This window comes from Pinus tabuliformis, chromosome 1_2 (genome assembly GCF_031772625.1).
Source record: "Pinus tabuliformis cultivar Carrire ecotype Pingquan chromosome 1_2, CPIR1, whole genome shotgun sequence".
NCBI classification, from domain to species: domain Eukaryota; kingdom Viridiplantae; phylum Streptophyta; class Pinopsida; order Pinales; family Pinaceae; genus Pinus; species Pinus tabuliformis.
In genome coordinates, this window is record NC_142298.1 from 380,902,235 (window position 1) to 380,920,327 (window position 18,093).

The window sequence follows — 18,093 nt, forward strand, 5'->3', positions numbered from 1 at the left end:
ATAGTCATTTCTACACACACTTCACTCTTGATTTCTCTCCACTTGTTCTAGGTTTTAGTGGAAGAGAAATCTAAGAGAGGAAGCCCTAAACGCAGAAGGTAAGGAGCCCTAGTATGAGACCTAGACGCAGTCAAGAAGGAAGGCTACACGCTGCCCCATACGTTGGTCTCTACAAGCCCTAACACAATCCTAAGGAGGATGCCCTAACGCAGTCTAAGGAGGATGCCCTAACGCAGTCCTAAGGAGGATGATCTAGCAGCAATTCAAGGGAGGAGACCCCTACTTCTATACGTTGCCTAAAGGAGCCTAGCCGCAGTCCAAGGGAGGAGACCCCTACTTCTATACGCTGCCTAAAGGAGCCTAGTCGCAGTCCAAGGATGGAGAAATAACATGATGGAGGAGGCCCTACTCACCGCCCTTATACGCAGGTCTAATCTGCCCTAACCGCAAGTCTGCCCAGCCCTAACCGCAGGTCTGTCCAAGCCCTAGCCGCAGGTCACTTCAAGTGACCAAATTGATGGATGAAGGGCCAAGGATCTAGGGCCAAGAGGGCGGGCTACTAGGCTGAGTAGAGGGAAGCTAAACGTTGGAATTTGAGTGGTTGTTTGGGCACGTTGAGGAGGCTGAAAGCTACAGCAAGCTAGGCCGCAGGCCATAGCAAGTTGTTGGAGTTATTCCATGGCTGCGTTGAAAGGATAATGTGGCATGGGAGGAGCCTCTTCAAGGCTGGCCGCTAGAGGGCTAGTATTGTTGTGTGTTGGGTGCAGTCACAGCAGCAACAATGGGACAGCAGCATGATGGGATAACAGCAATGATGGGACAGCAGCAATGTGCACTAACAAACAGGGTTGGAGCAGCATGCCAAAGTGTGAAGACTGTTGATGATAAAGGCTGCCCAGAATACATGGAATAGTATGACAGCAGTATGGCAAACATGGAATAGCAATGTCACTAACATTGGGACAGCAGTGCTAGTAGTATAATGGCATAGTGCAATGATGGCACAACGGGGCAGCAGCAACAGCAAGGACAGCAAGCAATCATGGTGCAGCAGTATGAGCAGTATGATGTGAAGTGCTACAGCACAATGATGGGCATCATGACAATGTGAAGTGTAGCATGTTGTGTGCAACACTTGCTAGCATTGTACAGTGATATTAAATGCTACAATGAGATGCAACATGATTGGCACAGTAAGGTACAGGATGAGGCAGCACTGGTAAGTGTAGCAAGATGATAAGGTACACGAAGATGTTGCAGTACCGGAAAGTGCAGCATAAGGTGTAGCAGTACGATGTGTGCAGCATGGTAATGAGGTCCAGCATAGTGATGTTGGGTGTGTTAGAGTCGGTCTAGTAGCCCTCCATCAGCGATCAAAGCTCTTTGCATTTGCATAAGTAGGTGTCTCATCAGTGTCATCTTATTGCATTCCATTAGGCATGCCATAACCCTGATGGAGGAGCTTGTGTCTTTTATTCCCCTCTTGGCACTGCTGGATTAAGTTTGTTTCAGTCAATAAATTCTTTACAGGGTCATTGGTCTTGTCTTGAGGTCAAAGTACTAGGTCTAGGGTTTAGTCCAATTTTGTCTTTAAAGGTCATGTCTTTTAAGGTCAATAAGTGCCCAGCAGGCCAGAGGGATGTCCATCAAAGCATCACTTCAGATGATTTCATATTGTATAGCTAATTTTTACCTTGAGTTCAAAAACCCTGTTTTTGAAGGCAAGGTCATTTTCTCATTTTTTGTAAAAATTTGTAAAAAATTCAAATTCTCCAAAAGTCGGCATGCAGCCTTGGTCTCCTTTTCCAAGACTCCTGAGAAGCTATCCCTGCAAAAATTTTCAAGAAAAAGCATCATTTCAACCAATTTCATGACAAAAAGGAAACCACAAGTCAGCAGTAATTAGTTTTAAAAAGTGTCATTACATAAACATTATAAAGTGGGTTTGAAAGGAAATTAATTTAAATCAAGCTTATAAAAGCCCCTCTCTCCTCATTTTGCAATTCATTTGCCTCCAAGACTCCAAGAGCAAGTGTGAAGGGCGATTTAGTGTGAAACTGGGCAAATTGAGCGACAGCACCTGCGTGCTATGCATCAGCACCTGCGCGCTACGCGTTGGGTTTTCACCTACAGAAACCACCAGTGAAGCTTCAAAACGACCTCAAATCTCCTAAGTTTTACAGGTAGGCCTCCAATCATCAATGTGTTTTGCTTGCTAAAGAAAAATGAGCATGGAGAATGTGTCAAATGCCATCAAGTGTGAAGCATGAAATTCATATATATTTTGTTTAAAAATTTCAAATTGCAAGTGAAGCTAGGGTTTTGAGTTTGCTGCCCAAGGTCATTCTTTTTCAATCCCTCATTTCCCCACATTTCCATTATCACTTCCCTTGTCACTTTCACACAATTTCCCTAACAAAAATATCAAAAGCCCCATAACCCTACCTATCCCTAAAATTCAACAAAATCTCCCTAAATCCTACCTCCTATCAAACCCCTACAAATTATGATTGTGTGATGATGTATGTGTCATAATTCCTTCCCTAAATTCCCTTTTATATATTTTTTCCCTAAATCCCCTCAAAAGTCCCCCTCCCTAACATCTCCCTTGTGTTTTTGTCCCCTTGGAGCAGCATTCAAACAGTCAAAACAACAGGTCATTTGAGCAGAAGCAGCAGTACATTTCAGCCATTTTGCTCTTGAAACCATGTCAGAAACCGAAACAGACTATGAGCAAAGTGATGACCGTGAGTCAACACCGGAGGTTGAGGTGCCAAGGAGGCCTCACAGGGGTGGTAAAGGTGGTCAGCATGTGAGAGAGGAGCCCACCTCTTTGGCCTATTTGCAAGCTTGTCCACTTGCAGTCACATGTTTCCGTCATCAATCATGCTATGAATATTGCGAGAGAATTTCCCAAATTCAGCACCACAGGGAATTGGTCCGCTTGTTTGTTTTGCATTTGCACAACGGGCATGTGAATCTTGCAGGGGTGGATTTTACATTGTCACCTGAGGTTGTTGCTCAAGCAACAGGGATACCCAATGTTGGAGAAGAGTGGAACAAGCGCAAGTTGTTGGACAGATTCCAGTTTGAGCCCTACATTAAACCTGTATATATGAGGCACCTGACTGGTGTATTTCCTTTCAGATTCTTGAGGGATGAGTATGCACCCTTGATGAGGCTCATCATTCGCTATTTCACTTGTGAAGGCAGATTTTCACGTTTGTATTCGTATCATATCCGCTTGTTGATGCATTTCACACGGGTACGGATGATGAACATTCCTTTCTTCATGTGCCGGAATATTGAGAGGATGGTGCCCTTGGTGCAGAGAAAGAGCCCAGCACAGCAACACAAGAGCATCTACCATTATGCTTTGATCAAGATTGTGGTCATGCATCAGTTGGCCCAGCAGGGTATTCCTTGGGAGGATTTCATCTCTCGAGATTTATTCACAGCGCCACCACCCCCTGAGGGTGTTCATGAGGAGGGAGGACCTTCACAGCAGTATGACATCCCTGAGCCCAGACATGTCAACTCCCCTCCATTGGTCACATATCAGAGAGGCCACAGGGCCTTATTTGCATCAGCTCGACGAGTATTTTCTCCACATCAGGTGGAAGGGGTCTCGCCTTCTTCATCAGCACCGCGAGTGTTATCTCCACACCAGGTGGAAGGGGCCTCGCTTTCGACAGCAGCACAGGTACCAGAGAGAGGCAAGCAGCCCAAGATTGATGAGGGGCCATCAGGTGTTCCAGGCATAGATGTTGTTGACCTTGATATCATTTCTCCTAGCCTAGAGTCAAAGGAGATCATCCAGCAATTAAGGGCTGAAAATGACTCGTTGCAGCAAAGGTTGGAAATGGAAAATTGGACAATCACCTACTTAGAGCAGCGCAACAAGCAACTAGAAGATGAACACACTCTTGATGAGTTGCGGAGGATCCATGAAGACCGCAACTTGGCTCGTAAGAGACCCGGTGATTTGGTACCCATTGAGCGAGAGGCTATGCTTCTCCGGGTCAATGCTCATTTGGAGAGGTTGCTGGCCAAGGCTAACAAAGATAAAGACATGCTCCGGAATATGAAAAACCATTATTGGGCTCGAATGCACGTATGTAAGGCAAAAATGAAGGTGCTCAAAGGACGGTTGAGCAAAGCACTAAAACGAAGAAAAGGGCCCGATCCCCTCCACATTTTGGCTGAGGCTTCCTTGGAGGAGCATGGTGCTAAATGACTTACCTCCAGCACAAATTTCAAAAAAATTTGAGCATTTTTTGTCATTTGTGAATTTTTGGGCAAAAAACAGGTTTTCTTCCCCAATGCGTAGCGCGCCACGCGCTACCCTGAAGATGGGCAACTCCTTTTCATGAAAACTCAGCATTTTTGGATTTGTCATGCAAAAATACACTTGCTCAGCAATTGCCAAGAAATTTCACCAAGTTTTGAGCCTCCAGAAGGTCAAAAAAAAGCAAAAAATGACTTTCTGCCACCTTTTTGACACACAGGAAGCAGTCTTGGGAGATTGCAATTTTGGAGGGGCAAATGGTCACCAAATTCAGAAATTCCACTTGGGTTGGAAAGTAGACATCCAGACCTTTCCAACAAGCCCACTTTTGCCTCATTTGGACACCGGGAAGTGCCTCAAAAGTAGGCCCAAAGGCGCGCTACGCGTTGAGATTCAGGGCGCTACGCATCAGGCCATTTTCACAGAAATGCACCTACAGCTCAGCAAAACGCAGTTTTGACTAGGTTTGACTTTTTGGAGTGGATTTTGATCCTCCTTGATGTAAATGATGTAATTTTATGATACTTTGACACTTATTTATCTCTTCTAGAAGATTCATTCATGAAATAGGCAAAAATTTAATGAATGAATTGGTTTCCTAGCTTATAGAGGCAAGTTGTTTTGACTGCCTAGATTTTAGTGCTCAGTTTGGAATTGGTTGAAACAGCTCCTAGGATAGTGAGCTCGACCCCTAGAGGCAAGGAAAGATGTTAGATTGCCTATATTATGTACTTTCTTGGTCATTTTCATGGTTGGACTCTTGAGGGAGAAAGTTTCTATTGTATTACTCATTGTATCTCTGCAATTTTGGCAAAGGAAGAAAGACCAGGGTTTTGCAGTCCTTTTTGGGATTCCTGTGGTTACATGTGTTGATGGTGTGTTTCTCTTTGTACTTGTAAGTTTGTTATGTGAAACATCTTCTTACTTTTCCTTCTGCAAATTAGGCAAATGAAGTGTTAAAGTAGAATTCATGATTGCCATGCTCTGCTTTTAAGTTTGCTTAATATCAATGTTTTCATCTGTTTAAGGAGAATTCAAGGTGTTTACTTGCTCTCCTTAGCTCCTCACCAGTCACTCTTGCCCATCTGACTCTTTCAAAGGCACCAATACAGTCTCTTACCTTGCCCCAAAGAACCCCCTGCAAAAACTGTGTCCAATCCCCGCACCCAAAATTGCCTTTCCCCGATTTTCCACCAAAACCCTAAAAATCCCAAATCAAACCTTTTTATCAGTTTACTAGCCTAAAATCAGTGTTCTTTATTGGTTATCTCTGCCCGTTGAAGATCTTTGCCGAGATAGACCGGAGAGAGCCCTCTCCTGCCCCGTAGGGCTAGCTACGAGGCTAAGTGGTTTGATGTTGCCTTGGAGTTTGCCTTTCTCAGCCTGAGGTGAAATTTCAAGCGCTAACAGGGTGCAGCACGATGCAACACAATGCATGGTGATGGAGTCACCTAGGAGAATCAGTTGAAGCAGCATGTCTTCAACTGAGTTCAGCTACCTCATGTATTATCTACTTAGAGATGATCTATGCTCTTATTTAAGATAGGTCAAAGTGTTGACTTCTGTTGTAAATGTACTATCTCTCTCTCTCTCTACTAAACTATTGAAGAACATATAAGAAGAATTGATCAAGAGTTTCCCCACATTGGGGTTTGTCCCTGGCTAGCGCCACATCTTGTGTCCTCTTGTCTTGGCTTGTCTTCTGCGATCTATGTTTATGTTCTATCTGCAATTTACTTTAATGTTGATGTGATTGCTAATCTAGAAAAGATATTGAGCTAACTGTGAAAATTGAAATAAATTGCTCTAAGCATAGAACATACCTAAAATTAACATGGTATCGGAACTAAGGTGAAGACAAAGCCCAAGCAAGAGTGAAAGAGCAATCACCGAAGACAGTTGGGAAAGGACAAAAGGATCAATGGATTCCTCATCCCTCTTCAAATTCACCAAGGGTGAAGTCAAAGCAGAGAATATTATCAGAATGGCGCAGCGGAAGCTTCTGATGGCCTACCTAAAGATCACTTCAATGGGAAGTCCAGGTCTAAGGGTGGAAGGAAAGGCAGATGCCTTGTTTGTAATAAGTTCAGCCATTATGCTGAGGAGTGTCTGAATGGTAGGGACACATCACTTGATGATGATAACAATCATTCCAGGGACATCTTCAATGATCGAAGGAATGCAGGTCATCAAGGAAATGGCCGACTCTTCAAAGAAAGCAAGGAACCCCAGTGCTTCAAGGCACTTCATCGGATAGAAGGGTGCTCTCTCTAATTTAGTAGAGATGGAAACAATCATGGGATTATACTTGGAGTCGATGCCACCTATCTCGGAAAGGGTGTAGGGAATGTTACCCCTCAATTGAATGAGAGTAACTCAATTCATTTACGAGAATCTCTTTATGTACCTGATCGCAAGAAGAACCTAGTGTCCATTTCGGCAATGGAAGTCAAAGGTTTCAGGGTGGCATTCATCGATGGAAAGGTACGTGTTTGAAAATGGAATTTTTCAAAGATGCTTTTACTCATGGGTTCAGGGTTGGCAATTTGTATCAAATTGCAAGATGGTCCATTAGGGACCATGTCAGTTGACACATCTCATCTATAGCACCGGAGGTCTACTTATTATGGGGCACTACCCGATGTGAGTCAGATGGCGACAAGGATGCCTGAATTCAAGAAAAGCATGAAGGTACATGTCTGAGATGTACTGAAGAAAAATCTTGCAAGGGGACCATTCCCCTCATGTAACAAGTCCACAGGTTTGGAACAACCCAAGGGGTTTGAGATTCATGATCAGGAATCTCATGTATGCAGGTGGAAGAAAGCCCTCCATGGCTCGAAGCAAAACACCCCGGGCTTAATATGAGAGGATTGATAGCTGTCTGATGAAGCTGAGATTCACTAGGAGTGAAGTCGATCCAAACCATTGCTTGAAGGTTGTGGATGATAGACCTCTCATACCGACACCTTCTGAGGACGACCTCTTTCTGACAGGTGCAGACCCTCTCATTTGCAAAAGTAAGAGGGAGTTGGATTCCGGATTTGGAATGGTGAACTGCAAACCCGCAACTACCTCGATGGATCTTAACTTTCAGAAGTTATGTGGTAAGGATACCGGACCTGTTTTGGGAAATGCCTCTGAGTTTCACAAACTCATACTAGCATTGATGTTCTTGGTGAACTCTCGCCCGGATATATGTTTTGCAGTTAGCATGTTAGGCTCATATTTGGTTGAGCCTCACTGAATTGATGCCAAGAATCTTCCAAGATATATTCAGGGCACAATCTCTCATGGATTGAGATACACTGCATGACTACTAGGCAGTCAGTGTGGAGGATCGCAAGAGCACTTTTGGGTGCTAATTCTCTTTGGGTTCTGCTCGATATCCTGGATGAGTAGGAAGCAGAAGACGGTTGCTTTGAGCACCGCTGAGACCGAATACATAGCTACGAGTATGACCTCGTGTGAAGCTGCCTGGTTGTGGAAGCTCTTCAGTGAGCTATTTGTACAGATGATGGATACCACCATGATCTTCTATGTCAACCAGAGGGGGATTCGATTGTTGAGGAATCCTGTATTCTATGATCGCTCCAGCATATAGACATCAGATACTACTTTATCTGGGATATGGTACATCGATGAGCGAGAAGGCTCCATCGCATTGAGACTGATGTACAGGTCGCTGACATTCTGTCGAAGTCCCGGGGAAAGGTCAAATTTGTGACTTTCCCGAACGACTTGGAGTCGTTGAGAAACCCTCTTATGAGGGTCCTGCATGATGCATGCTTTGAGCTCTGGGAGCTTCCACAGGCTTGGGGTACTTCTTGGAGCAACAAGCAACCATAGGGTGACTCACCCTCCCCTAATGGTGCGCTGTGTACAGGGTGAGTGGTTCAGCCTTCCCCTGTGATACCCCGTGATGACTTATGGACAGGATGAGTGGTTCTCCTGTCGAGGCATCCTACCCATGTAGTTTGGGACTCATGGGAAGTACCTCTCATCTCGCCAATTAGTAGGGAAATAGGGTTAGGGACCATAGTAGTACTATCAATGGACACATCGTTGTATCTACCGTACTTCCTGTGCTAGGATGACCTGCATTGATCTGGGATCAGTATGAGTGGTTTGAGACACTCTCTTTTGATATTGACCTGGGATCAATGAAACTGATCTGGGATCAGTATGAGTGGTTTGAGACACTCTCTTTTGACATTGACCTGAGATCAGTATGAGTGGTTTGAGACACTCTCTTTTGATATTGATCTAGGATCAATGAAACTAATCTGGGATCAGTATGAGTGGTTTGAGACACTCTCTTTTAATATTAATCTGGGATCAATGAAACTGATCTGGGATCAGTATGAGTGGTTTGAGACACTCTCTTTTGATATTGATATGGGATCAATTAGAACTGACTTCGGGTCAGTAAGAGTGATACGAATCTCTCTTGGAACTGATCTAGGATCAATAAGAGTGGTATGACACACTCTCTTCATATGGAACTGACTTCGGGTTAGTAGAGAATGGTATGAGACATTCTCGATCAATTCTTCTTCTTCATGGTTCAGCAGAGCAGAGCAGTGCAAGGCACTAATGGCAGAGATAGTACAGTCTGGCAGATGGATCAGTGGATGGAGTTCTCCCTAGTTGAGAGGGAGTGTTAAAATTGGAAACTAGGGCCAAACTCCATGTGGGTCATCTTATTTATGGCCGTTGATATTTTTCTTGGACTCCTCTCATCGAGAGGTGTAGGATTGATCTAAAGATCATCCGATTCCGATAAGTATTCATGGAGTTATGAATTTATTTGTGTTATAAGACAATTCGTCAAGGTCGGCCAACAACCAAATAACCCACACATGTGCTCAACGTTTTAGTATAAAAAGAGGTGACTTGATAGTCATTTCTACACACACTTCACTCTTGATTTCTCTCCACTTGTTCTGGGTTTTAGTGGAAGAGAAATCTAAGAGAGGAAGCCCTAAACATAGAAGGTAAGGAGCCCTAGTATGAGACCTAGACGCAGTCAAGAAGGAAGGCTACACGCTGCCCCATACGCTGGTCTCTACAAGCCCTAACACAATCCTAAGGAGGATGCTTGTTAGGTCCCTATACTACTAGTGTAACCCCTTATTGTTATTAGTACAACCCCCTTATTATATTGTTGTGCCCATGTAGTCCCCATATTGTTATTATTGTGCCCCGTAGAAGTCCATTATTGTTATTATTGTGCCCTTACATTATTATTGTTATGTCGGCTCTGATTATATTATGACCCCTTAAACTCCTATATATAGAAAGGAGGTCTTGTCATTTGTATCATCCTAGAATTGTTCATTTGTATAATAGAAAGGAGGTTGCCCCCTCGAAGAGGCTGAATTCTAAGGCGTTGATCTATCTATTCTATCTTTTTGTGAGCTGGTTTCATAACATTTGGTATCAAAGCTTTGGATTCTAGGGTTTCGCTGCTCCAAACAAATCATCGTAGTATTTTCGCTATAACTTTTTTCTGCGACGTTTCAGAAGCTAAAAAAAAAACCCATTTGATAAGAAATCGGTCTGAACCTCGGCTCCGAATTTCAGATCTTGTCTTGCTATATTTTCGGAGATATAGTCTGAGGAAGTTAGGGTGTTTGCAGACCCCCGAATTACATTCCAAATAGGTCACCATGGGAAAATCGTCATAACTCTCTCTGAGCATCAGATTGAAATTTCGTAAGAAGTTACAGAAAGAGGACGGACTGTAGTTTCTTGTATATATTTTTCAGATCCAAAGGTCAAAACAGTGACACGTGGCACTTCATACAAGTTCTCTCTTCTGAAAAGGTATATAATCAGGTCATCTTGGGAGATTTGACATAACTCTTTCTTGGATAATCAAATTCTAATCATACTTGTGGGGTTAGAAAGAGAACTCAGAGAGCTACCGTAGGAAGAAATTTCAGAACTTGAAGATCTGAAATTACAGAGTTACAGTCGTTTCAAGATCGAGCTCCTAAAATCAAGAAAAATCGAGATGAGGAAGTTTGATGGCAAGGATCTGGTAAATTGGATACTACAGATGGAGAAATATTTTGATCTACATGGTGTACCACTGTTACAAAAGGTATGTTACTATGTATTGCATCTTCATATTTAGAACAAGATCAATTTTTATGGTATAAAGAGCTTTGTTCTAGTAAACCACTTGTTAGGTGGTCAATTTTCATGGAGGAAATTACAGCACATTATGAGGATACAAAAAGCAACACCTTTTTTAGAGCAACACCACAAAAATTGGAAGAAAAATGAGAAAAAGGGCTTTGTTACAAAGTGGAAAGAAAAATTATGGCAACAAGGAAGTCTACCCCTCACAACTATAAAGATGGAAGTGTTGTTTCTCCTAGCCTTCCACAACCTACAAGGGTTACACCACAACAATTGGAAGAAAAAAAAGAAAAAGGGCTTTGTTACAATTGTGATAAAAATACATTAAAGGTCATAAGTGTGCTGAGAAAAAATTAATTTACATTGATTGTGGAGAGGAAGAAAATGATCAAGAAATGTCAAAGGAAGAGTATATACACCAGGAACCAACCTCGGAGAAAAAAAAAATGAATCCAACCACATCTTGTAAAGCATTGGAAATAATTACTACTCCTCAAACTCTTAAGATAGAAGGACATATCAAGAAGAAAAAGGTTCAAGAAGTGAAAGACCACATCAAGAAAGAAGAAATGAATCCAACCATATCTTGTAATGCAATGGCCGGAATTACCACTCCTCAAACTATCAAGATAGAAGGACATATCAAGAAGAAAAATGTTCAAGAAGTGAAAGATCACATAGAGCATCAAGAAATGAATCCAACCATATCTTGTAATGCACTGGAAGAAATTACCACTCCTCAAACTCTCAATATAGAAAGACATATCAAGAAGAAAAGGATTCAAGCAGTGAAAGATCACATCGAGCATCAAGTTCTCCAACTTTTAAAAGATAACGACACTTTGGTGCAGAATGAAATGAAACAACAGGCAGGTCAATATCTCAATGAAAGAAGTTTTGATGTAGGTGATTGGGTATTTTTATGGTTACATACATACAAACAAATGTCCCTCAAGAAAGCTATTTATGAGAAGGAAATGTTGGCAATAATACACGCACTTAAGAAATGGCGACCTTACCTAATGGGAAGACCCTTCGAGGTAGATATGGATCATGATAGTCTTAAATACTTTTTAAAACAAAGATTATATTTAGAAGAACAGAAAAAATGGGTCACAAATATGTTGGGTTATGACTTTCAAATCATCTACAAAAAAGGGAAGAAAAATGTTGTTGCATATGCACTCTTAAGAAAGGATGAGGATGTGGAAGCATTGTTTTGTGCAATTTCTATTATCCAACCAGATTGGATAAACGAAGCAAGGGATGAATGGAAGGAAGTGTGACTACTCATTCAAAAGTTGTAGAAGATCCCAGTTCAAATAATCTTGCCAGAACTTGACGAGGAAGGAAAAATCATATTGGAACCTGGAGCAATCACAGAAACAAGAACCCCATAGCTACAAAATCGATCAATTTCAGAGTATCTCATCGAGTGGAAGAACTTACCCGCTGAAGATTCCACATGGGAGGACAAGAATTTTATACAAAAGCATCAAGAACTACTCAAACGTTGAAGACAACACTTTTTGAAAGAGAGGGGTATGTTAGGTCCCTATACTACTAGTGTAACCCCTTATTGTTATTAGTACAACCCCCTTATTATATTGTTGTGCCCATGTAATCCCCATATTGTTATTATTGTGCCCCATAGAAGCCCACTATTGTTATTATTGTGCCTTTACATTATTATTGTTATGTCGGCTCTGATTATATTATGACCCCTTAGACTCCTATATATAGAAAGGAGGCCTTGTCATTTGTATCATCCAAGAATTGTGCATTTGTGTAATGTAAAGGAGGTTGCCCCCTCGAAGAGGCTGAATTCTAAAGCGTTGATCTATCTATTCTATCTTTTTGTGCGTTGGTTTCATAACAATGTCCTAACGCAATCCTAAGGAGGATGATCTAGCAGCAATTCAAGGGAGGAGACCCCTACTTCTATACACTGCCTAAAGGAGCCTAGCCGCAGTCCAAGGATGGAGAAATAACACGATGGAGGAGGCCCTACTCACCGCCCTTATACGCAGGTCTAATCTGCCCTAACCGCAAGTCTGCCCAGCCCTAACCGCAGGTCTGTCCAAGCCCTAGCCGCAGGTCACTTCAAGTGACCGAATTGATGGATGAAGGGCCAAGGATCTAGGGCCGAGAGGGCAGGCTACTAGGCCGAGTAGAGGGAAGCTAAATGCTGGAATTTGAGTGGTTGTTTGGGCACGTTGAGGAGGCTGAAAGCTACAGCAAGCTAGGCCACAGGCCATAGCAAGCTGTTGGAGTTATTCCATGGCTGCATTGAAAGGATAATGTGGCATGGGAGGAGCCTCTTCAAGGCTGGCCACTAGAGGGCTAGTATTGCTGTGTGTTGGGTGCAGTCACAACAGCAACAATGGGACAGCAGCAACAATGGCACAGCAGCATGATGGGATAACAGCAATGATGGGACAGCAGCAATGTGCACTAACAAACAGGGTTGGAGCAGCATGCCAAAGTGTGAAGACTGTTGTTGATAAAGGCTGCCCAGAATACATGGAATAGTATGACAGCAGTATGGCAAACATGGAATAGCAATGTCACTAACATTGGGACAGCAGTGCTAGTAGTATAATGGCATAGTGAATAGTATGACAGCAATATGGCAAACATGGAATAGCAATGTCACTAACATTGGGACAGCAATGCTAGTAGTATAATGGCATAGTGCAATGATGCCACAACGGGACAGCAGCAACAACAAGGACAGCAAGCAATCATGGTGCAGCAGTATGAGCAGTATGATGTGAAGTGCTACAGCACAATGATGGGCATCATGACAATGTGAAGTGTAGCATGTTGTGTGCAGCACTTGCTAGCATAGTACAGTGATATTAAATGCTACAATGAGATGCAGCATGATGGGCACAGTGAGGTACAGGATAAGGCAGCACTGGTAAGCGCAGCAAGACGATAAAGTACAGCAAGATGTTGCAGTCCCGGAAGGTGCAGCAGTATGATGTGTGCGGCGTAGTAATGAGGTCCAGCATAGTTATGATGGGTGCAGCACGATGCAGCACAGTGAAGTGCAGCATGATGACAAGGTGCAACACAATGCATGGTGATGGAGTCCGCTAGGAGAATCAGTTGAAGCAGCATGTCTTCCACTGAGTTCAGCTACCTCATGTATCATCTGCTTAGAGATGACCTATGCTCTTATTTAAGATAAGTCAAAGAGTTGACCTCTGTTGTAAATGTACTATCTCTCTCTCTGCTGAACTATTGAAGAACATATAAGAAGAATTGATCAAGGGTTTCCCCACATTGGGGTTTGTCCCTGGCTAGCCCCACATCTTGTGTCCTCTTGTCTTGGCTTGTCTTCTGCGATCTATGTTTATGTTCTATCTGCAATTTACTTTAATGCTGATGTGATTGCTAATCTAAAAAGATATTGAGCTAACTGTGAAAATTGAAATAAATTGCTCTAAGCATAAAACATACTTAAAATTAAAAAGAAGCGACTAGACCATGCGGCATTACAAACTCTGGTCAAATTTTTTAGTAGTTCTGTACACACAATGGACTGTACAGAATCACAGATTGAGCGATCCTTTTTTGCCTCAGTGTTTACACTTGGTATGATTGCTGAACTGGCTAAATGGTTTATTTCTGAGTTCGCATTCATATGAATAAGTTTAATCATCTGTTATTTATTGTGTTAATTAATTCCATGAACCGCAATCAAGCCCCATCACTATTTCCTTATTTGACAATGCACTTTGTGAATGAATTATCTTGTTATGATTACTGGCACTTTATCCCTCGCCTGAACAATAGTATGCTTCTGTTATTATGCTACTGACTTCTCCTGTGGCATGCTCACAGTGCTATTTCAGCACAACCAGTTGTCACCTCACTGTATTGCGACCCAAGTCATCCTGTCTGAGCAATGCCCACAGATTAAGGATAGCATGCCAGCCAATCAATCCCGTAGGCAGACATATCAAGGCATGTGTGCACTAAAAGCTATATATAACTGATTATGCAGAACTAATAAGTGAATTAAGCAAAAAGATGCAGTGTGTGCTCCATTTAGGAGACAATTCGAAGAAAATATCTATAACTGAAGATAGTGATAGTTTATCAGATAGAAACTCGGAACCATTTTGACATATTCCATTGGTTCAACATGAGATGAGATTAGATTTTAGGTAACTTTACATACATGAATGCAAGATTGAATAAATCTGGCATCCATGACAGAAAGAGTACTTCAAATTCAAATAGACAGGCAATTAAATTAATCCATCAACATCATAAGCTACAGAAAACATTTCCTGGAAATCAGAAAATGCCCTACTCCCAAAATCATCTTAGGATGAACAAAAGATCAAAACGATTGGGAGGGAAGGGCACTGAGAAAAACATTACCTTTGTTTTTTAAGAGAATTGACAGATAGAAGTGTAGGAAATCCATTGTTCTGACTGGATGTATCGTAGTGACAAAACCTGCAAATCACTGCAGATGTTTTCAGCATAGGAATGGAGTTGCACCATTGGCCAGTTAAAAGAAAAACAGGTCCGGGAATTAAGCGATCCTAGAAACAATGATATTCTAGTAGAATTAGATATCTATAGAATAATTTGAAAATGGCTGACAGATACCTTTCAAGCATCAGTCTTTTCTGCATGCCTTATCATTTCTTGCCACAGCTCAGTTGCTATTTTCACATTGCCTCTCTTTTCGAGGCCACTAGCTAAATGTTTATATATTGAATCCTGGGGTTTCAAATCCTTTGTCTTCATCTCACGGAAGTATTGCAGAGCCTTAAATACCCGTCCTGCCCTTGTAAGCCCCAAGATAAGGGCAGTGTATGTCGGAACATCAGGCTGACAGCCTTGTAATTGCATCTCTTCAAAAATCCAAATTGCTGCATCAAACTTTTCAGCTTTACAGAGACCATCGATAAGACTGCAATAAGTGAAAGCATCAGGCCTGAGACCCCGATGGCTAATCTCTTCTAGAATATCATCAGCTTTCTCAAACTGACCAGTTAAACTTAAGCCTCTGATGATAGTATTATAAATTATCAGTGAGGGCTCGTGCCCTCTCCTCTTCATTGTTTCTAAAATGTCCAGGGCTTCAGAGATGTTCCTTGAACCCATCAATCCCTGAATTAGAATACCATATGATATTACAGAGTCTGAACTGGTACTCTCGAGTTTTTGAAATATATCCCATGCTTTGTTTATTTGACAAGTCATGCACATGACTTTCAGCAATCTATTCATTTGGCCAGTGTCCAAGATGAAATTTCTCCTTTCCATCTCCTTATACAACTCGTATGCTTTATCCACAAGAGAAAATTCACAAAGGCCATCAAGCAGAGTCTTGTAAGTGCCATGATCCAGACTATGACCTTTCATTTGCATGTCTTTATAAACCTCCCAAGCTTTCTCAGCATGCCCTAGATTACTTAGTGCTCTGACTAGATTTAGATGGGTACTCAAGCTACCTTTATGACCCCATCTCAAATACAACGCGTAAGCATCTTCCACACACGAAGCTTTGACAAGTTCTACAACTAAAAACTCGTAAGATCTGCCATCCAAAACCAAGCCCTTATTTTCCATCTCTTCAAGCACTTGCCTTGCATTATCTACGCTTTTGGAATGCAAAAGGGTAACCAAGAAATTGGAATAAACTTGAATACCGGCCAGATTGGTTCTTTTTGCTTCACTGTAGAGCCTTTCGGCTTCAAAAATTTCACCTGACTTGCTCAAAGCACTGATCAGCATTGCACACATGCCTTCATCAACAACCCAACCAGCATCCCTCATTGCTCTGAAAACCGTAACACCCTCCATAACCTTGTCAGAATTTATAAATTTCACTATACTAAACACACAGGCATCATACATCTCAGCATTGAATGATTTCGTTCTCTTGATCATCTCAACATGGCCGCGTGCAAATACTTCCTCGAACACATTGTTCTCCTTCCTCAAATTCCACATCTCCTCACCCTTGCCAGCTTTAAACAGTGCATTCCATAAGGTGCTCGAAAGGGGTGCACTTGGCACAATACCATTTTGGCGCATTTCCCTATATAAACTATATGCTTTGTCTACTTGAGCAATCTTCAAGTAGCCATGTATCAACATACTATATGTGACATCATTACCATAACATCGCCGCAGTTTCATTTCTGTGAATAACTTCATGGCATTGTCCATCAAACCTACTCTGCACCACCCACCTATCAAAATCGTATAGGTCACCATATTAGGTTCAAAGCCATCGTTCCTTAAATCATGGAAAATATTGTCAGCATATGCCTGCCTATTAGACTTGCAGAGAGAAGTGGCAAGAGCATTAAAAGCATAGATATCAGGCTTCAATCCAAGATCTCTCATGCTATAGAAGGCTTTCAATGAAATATCAAGATTGCCAACCTTCAAGGAGCCTCGTATGAGTGAAGAGAAAGTAGAGGTTGTGGGTATAAATCCTGCCTGCTGCATTTGCTCGTGAAGAAACAACGCCTGCTTCCAATCACCTTTTCTACAAACACCCGTGATGACTATCTCAAATGCAGAGGAATCTGGATGAAATGCGGGGTGATGATACAGGTCCAGAGCCTCCTGCACTTTTCTTGACATACAGTAATTTTGTAACAGAGGGTTGAACGACCCACATGGCATTTTCCAGCCATGTACCTTCATGTGTTTCATTAATTCATTCAGTCCCCCTTCTCTGCTTTCCAGAATGGAGATTATCTGTTGGCATTTGTTTAAGTTTTTATTGTGCTTCTTTGCAAACTTACAAAGGTCAATGTTGTCGAGCTTAAAGAGATTAATGGGTTTGATATTCTTTGAATCATTTGAAAAGAAAGAAAACACTTGCAGAATTGGAGCTTTGTTCCTTTCGAGAACAGAAGGATTAAAATGTATCGATCTTACCAGCAGCATATTGCATCTCCGGCGTCGAATGCCCGACCATTAATACTTCAAGCCTTTACCTTTATCAAAACATCCATCATCCATGGCGTTAGTGCAACATTGGCTTTCTCATTAAATGATTTGCCCGTCACCGAAGATTACCAGCGTCGTCAGTGGGGGTGGGTAAGCGATGTTCAAATACATCGCTCGCGGAGAATTGCTAATTATTTGCGGGGAGAAATATCGTGAGCCGATGGCGAACATGTTTTATTCCAAATGGGAAGAAGTTCAGAGGTCTGGATTTAATAAAGGGGGTTATTAGCCTAAATTTCAGTCATGTGAAATGAAATGAAATTTCATATTTTAAGGTTCACGAGACTAAAAATAGTCTATGAGGCCATTAGTTTCTTGTGTTTCGCTCTTTGTAATTTCGTGTTTTTCTGATTCAAATTGATGATAAGCTGACCCAACCTTCTAACAATCTCCTCACTAAAAAGACACTAAAAAGACAGTGCCAAGAAACTGATGCTAACATGTTCTCATAACTTTCTCTGATGTCTTTGAATGCATCACATTTCAAAATGAAATGTTTTTCCGATTCCACAGCCCCAGACATGCAAAATGTGCACACCCTTTCTTCCCAAGCTTCTTTAGGCCTTTTCCACCGTCCTCCTTCACACTGAAATTGATGTGAGTTGGTCCTTAATTGAGCAATAAGAACCTTTGCCCTCCACGAAATGCTAGCTCCA

The 18,093-nt window shown here is 42.0% G+C and overlaps 1 protein-coding gene across 5 annotated transcripts in view; it reads right to left on the reverse strand.

The window, feature by feature from the left end:
* The window catches only part of LOC149205964 (uncharacterized), an 86,289-nt gene extending 68,619 nt beyond the window's left edge, over positions 1-17,670 (reverse strand). For 2 of the 5 annotated variants that reach the window (XM_089395237.1, XM_089395235.1), the window contains exons 1-2: positions 15,071-17,670; positions 14,837-14,924 (exon numbers count right to left, since the gene is read on the reverse strand). In XM_089395237.1, the coding sequence (XP_089251363.1) occupies positions 15,074-17,374 (2,301 nt within the window). In that variant the 5' untranslated portion in view covers positions 17,375-17,670 and the 3' untranslated portion in view covers positions 14,837-14,924; positions 15,071-15,073. The remainder of the gene's footprint in view (positions 1-14,836; positions 14,925-15,070) is intronic. The other 3 variants (XM_089395236.1, XM_089395234.1, XM_089395238.1) reach the window with 2 other exon arrangements.
* Between the last annotated feature and the right edge of the window lie 423 nt (positions 17,671-18,093).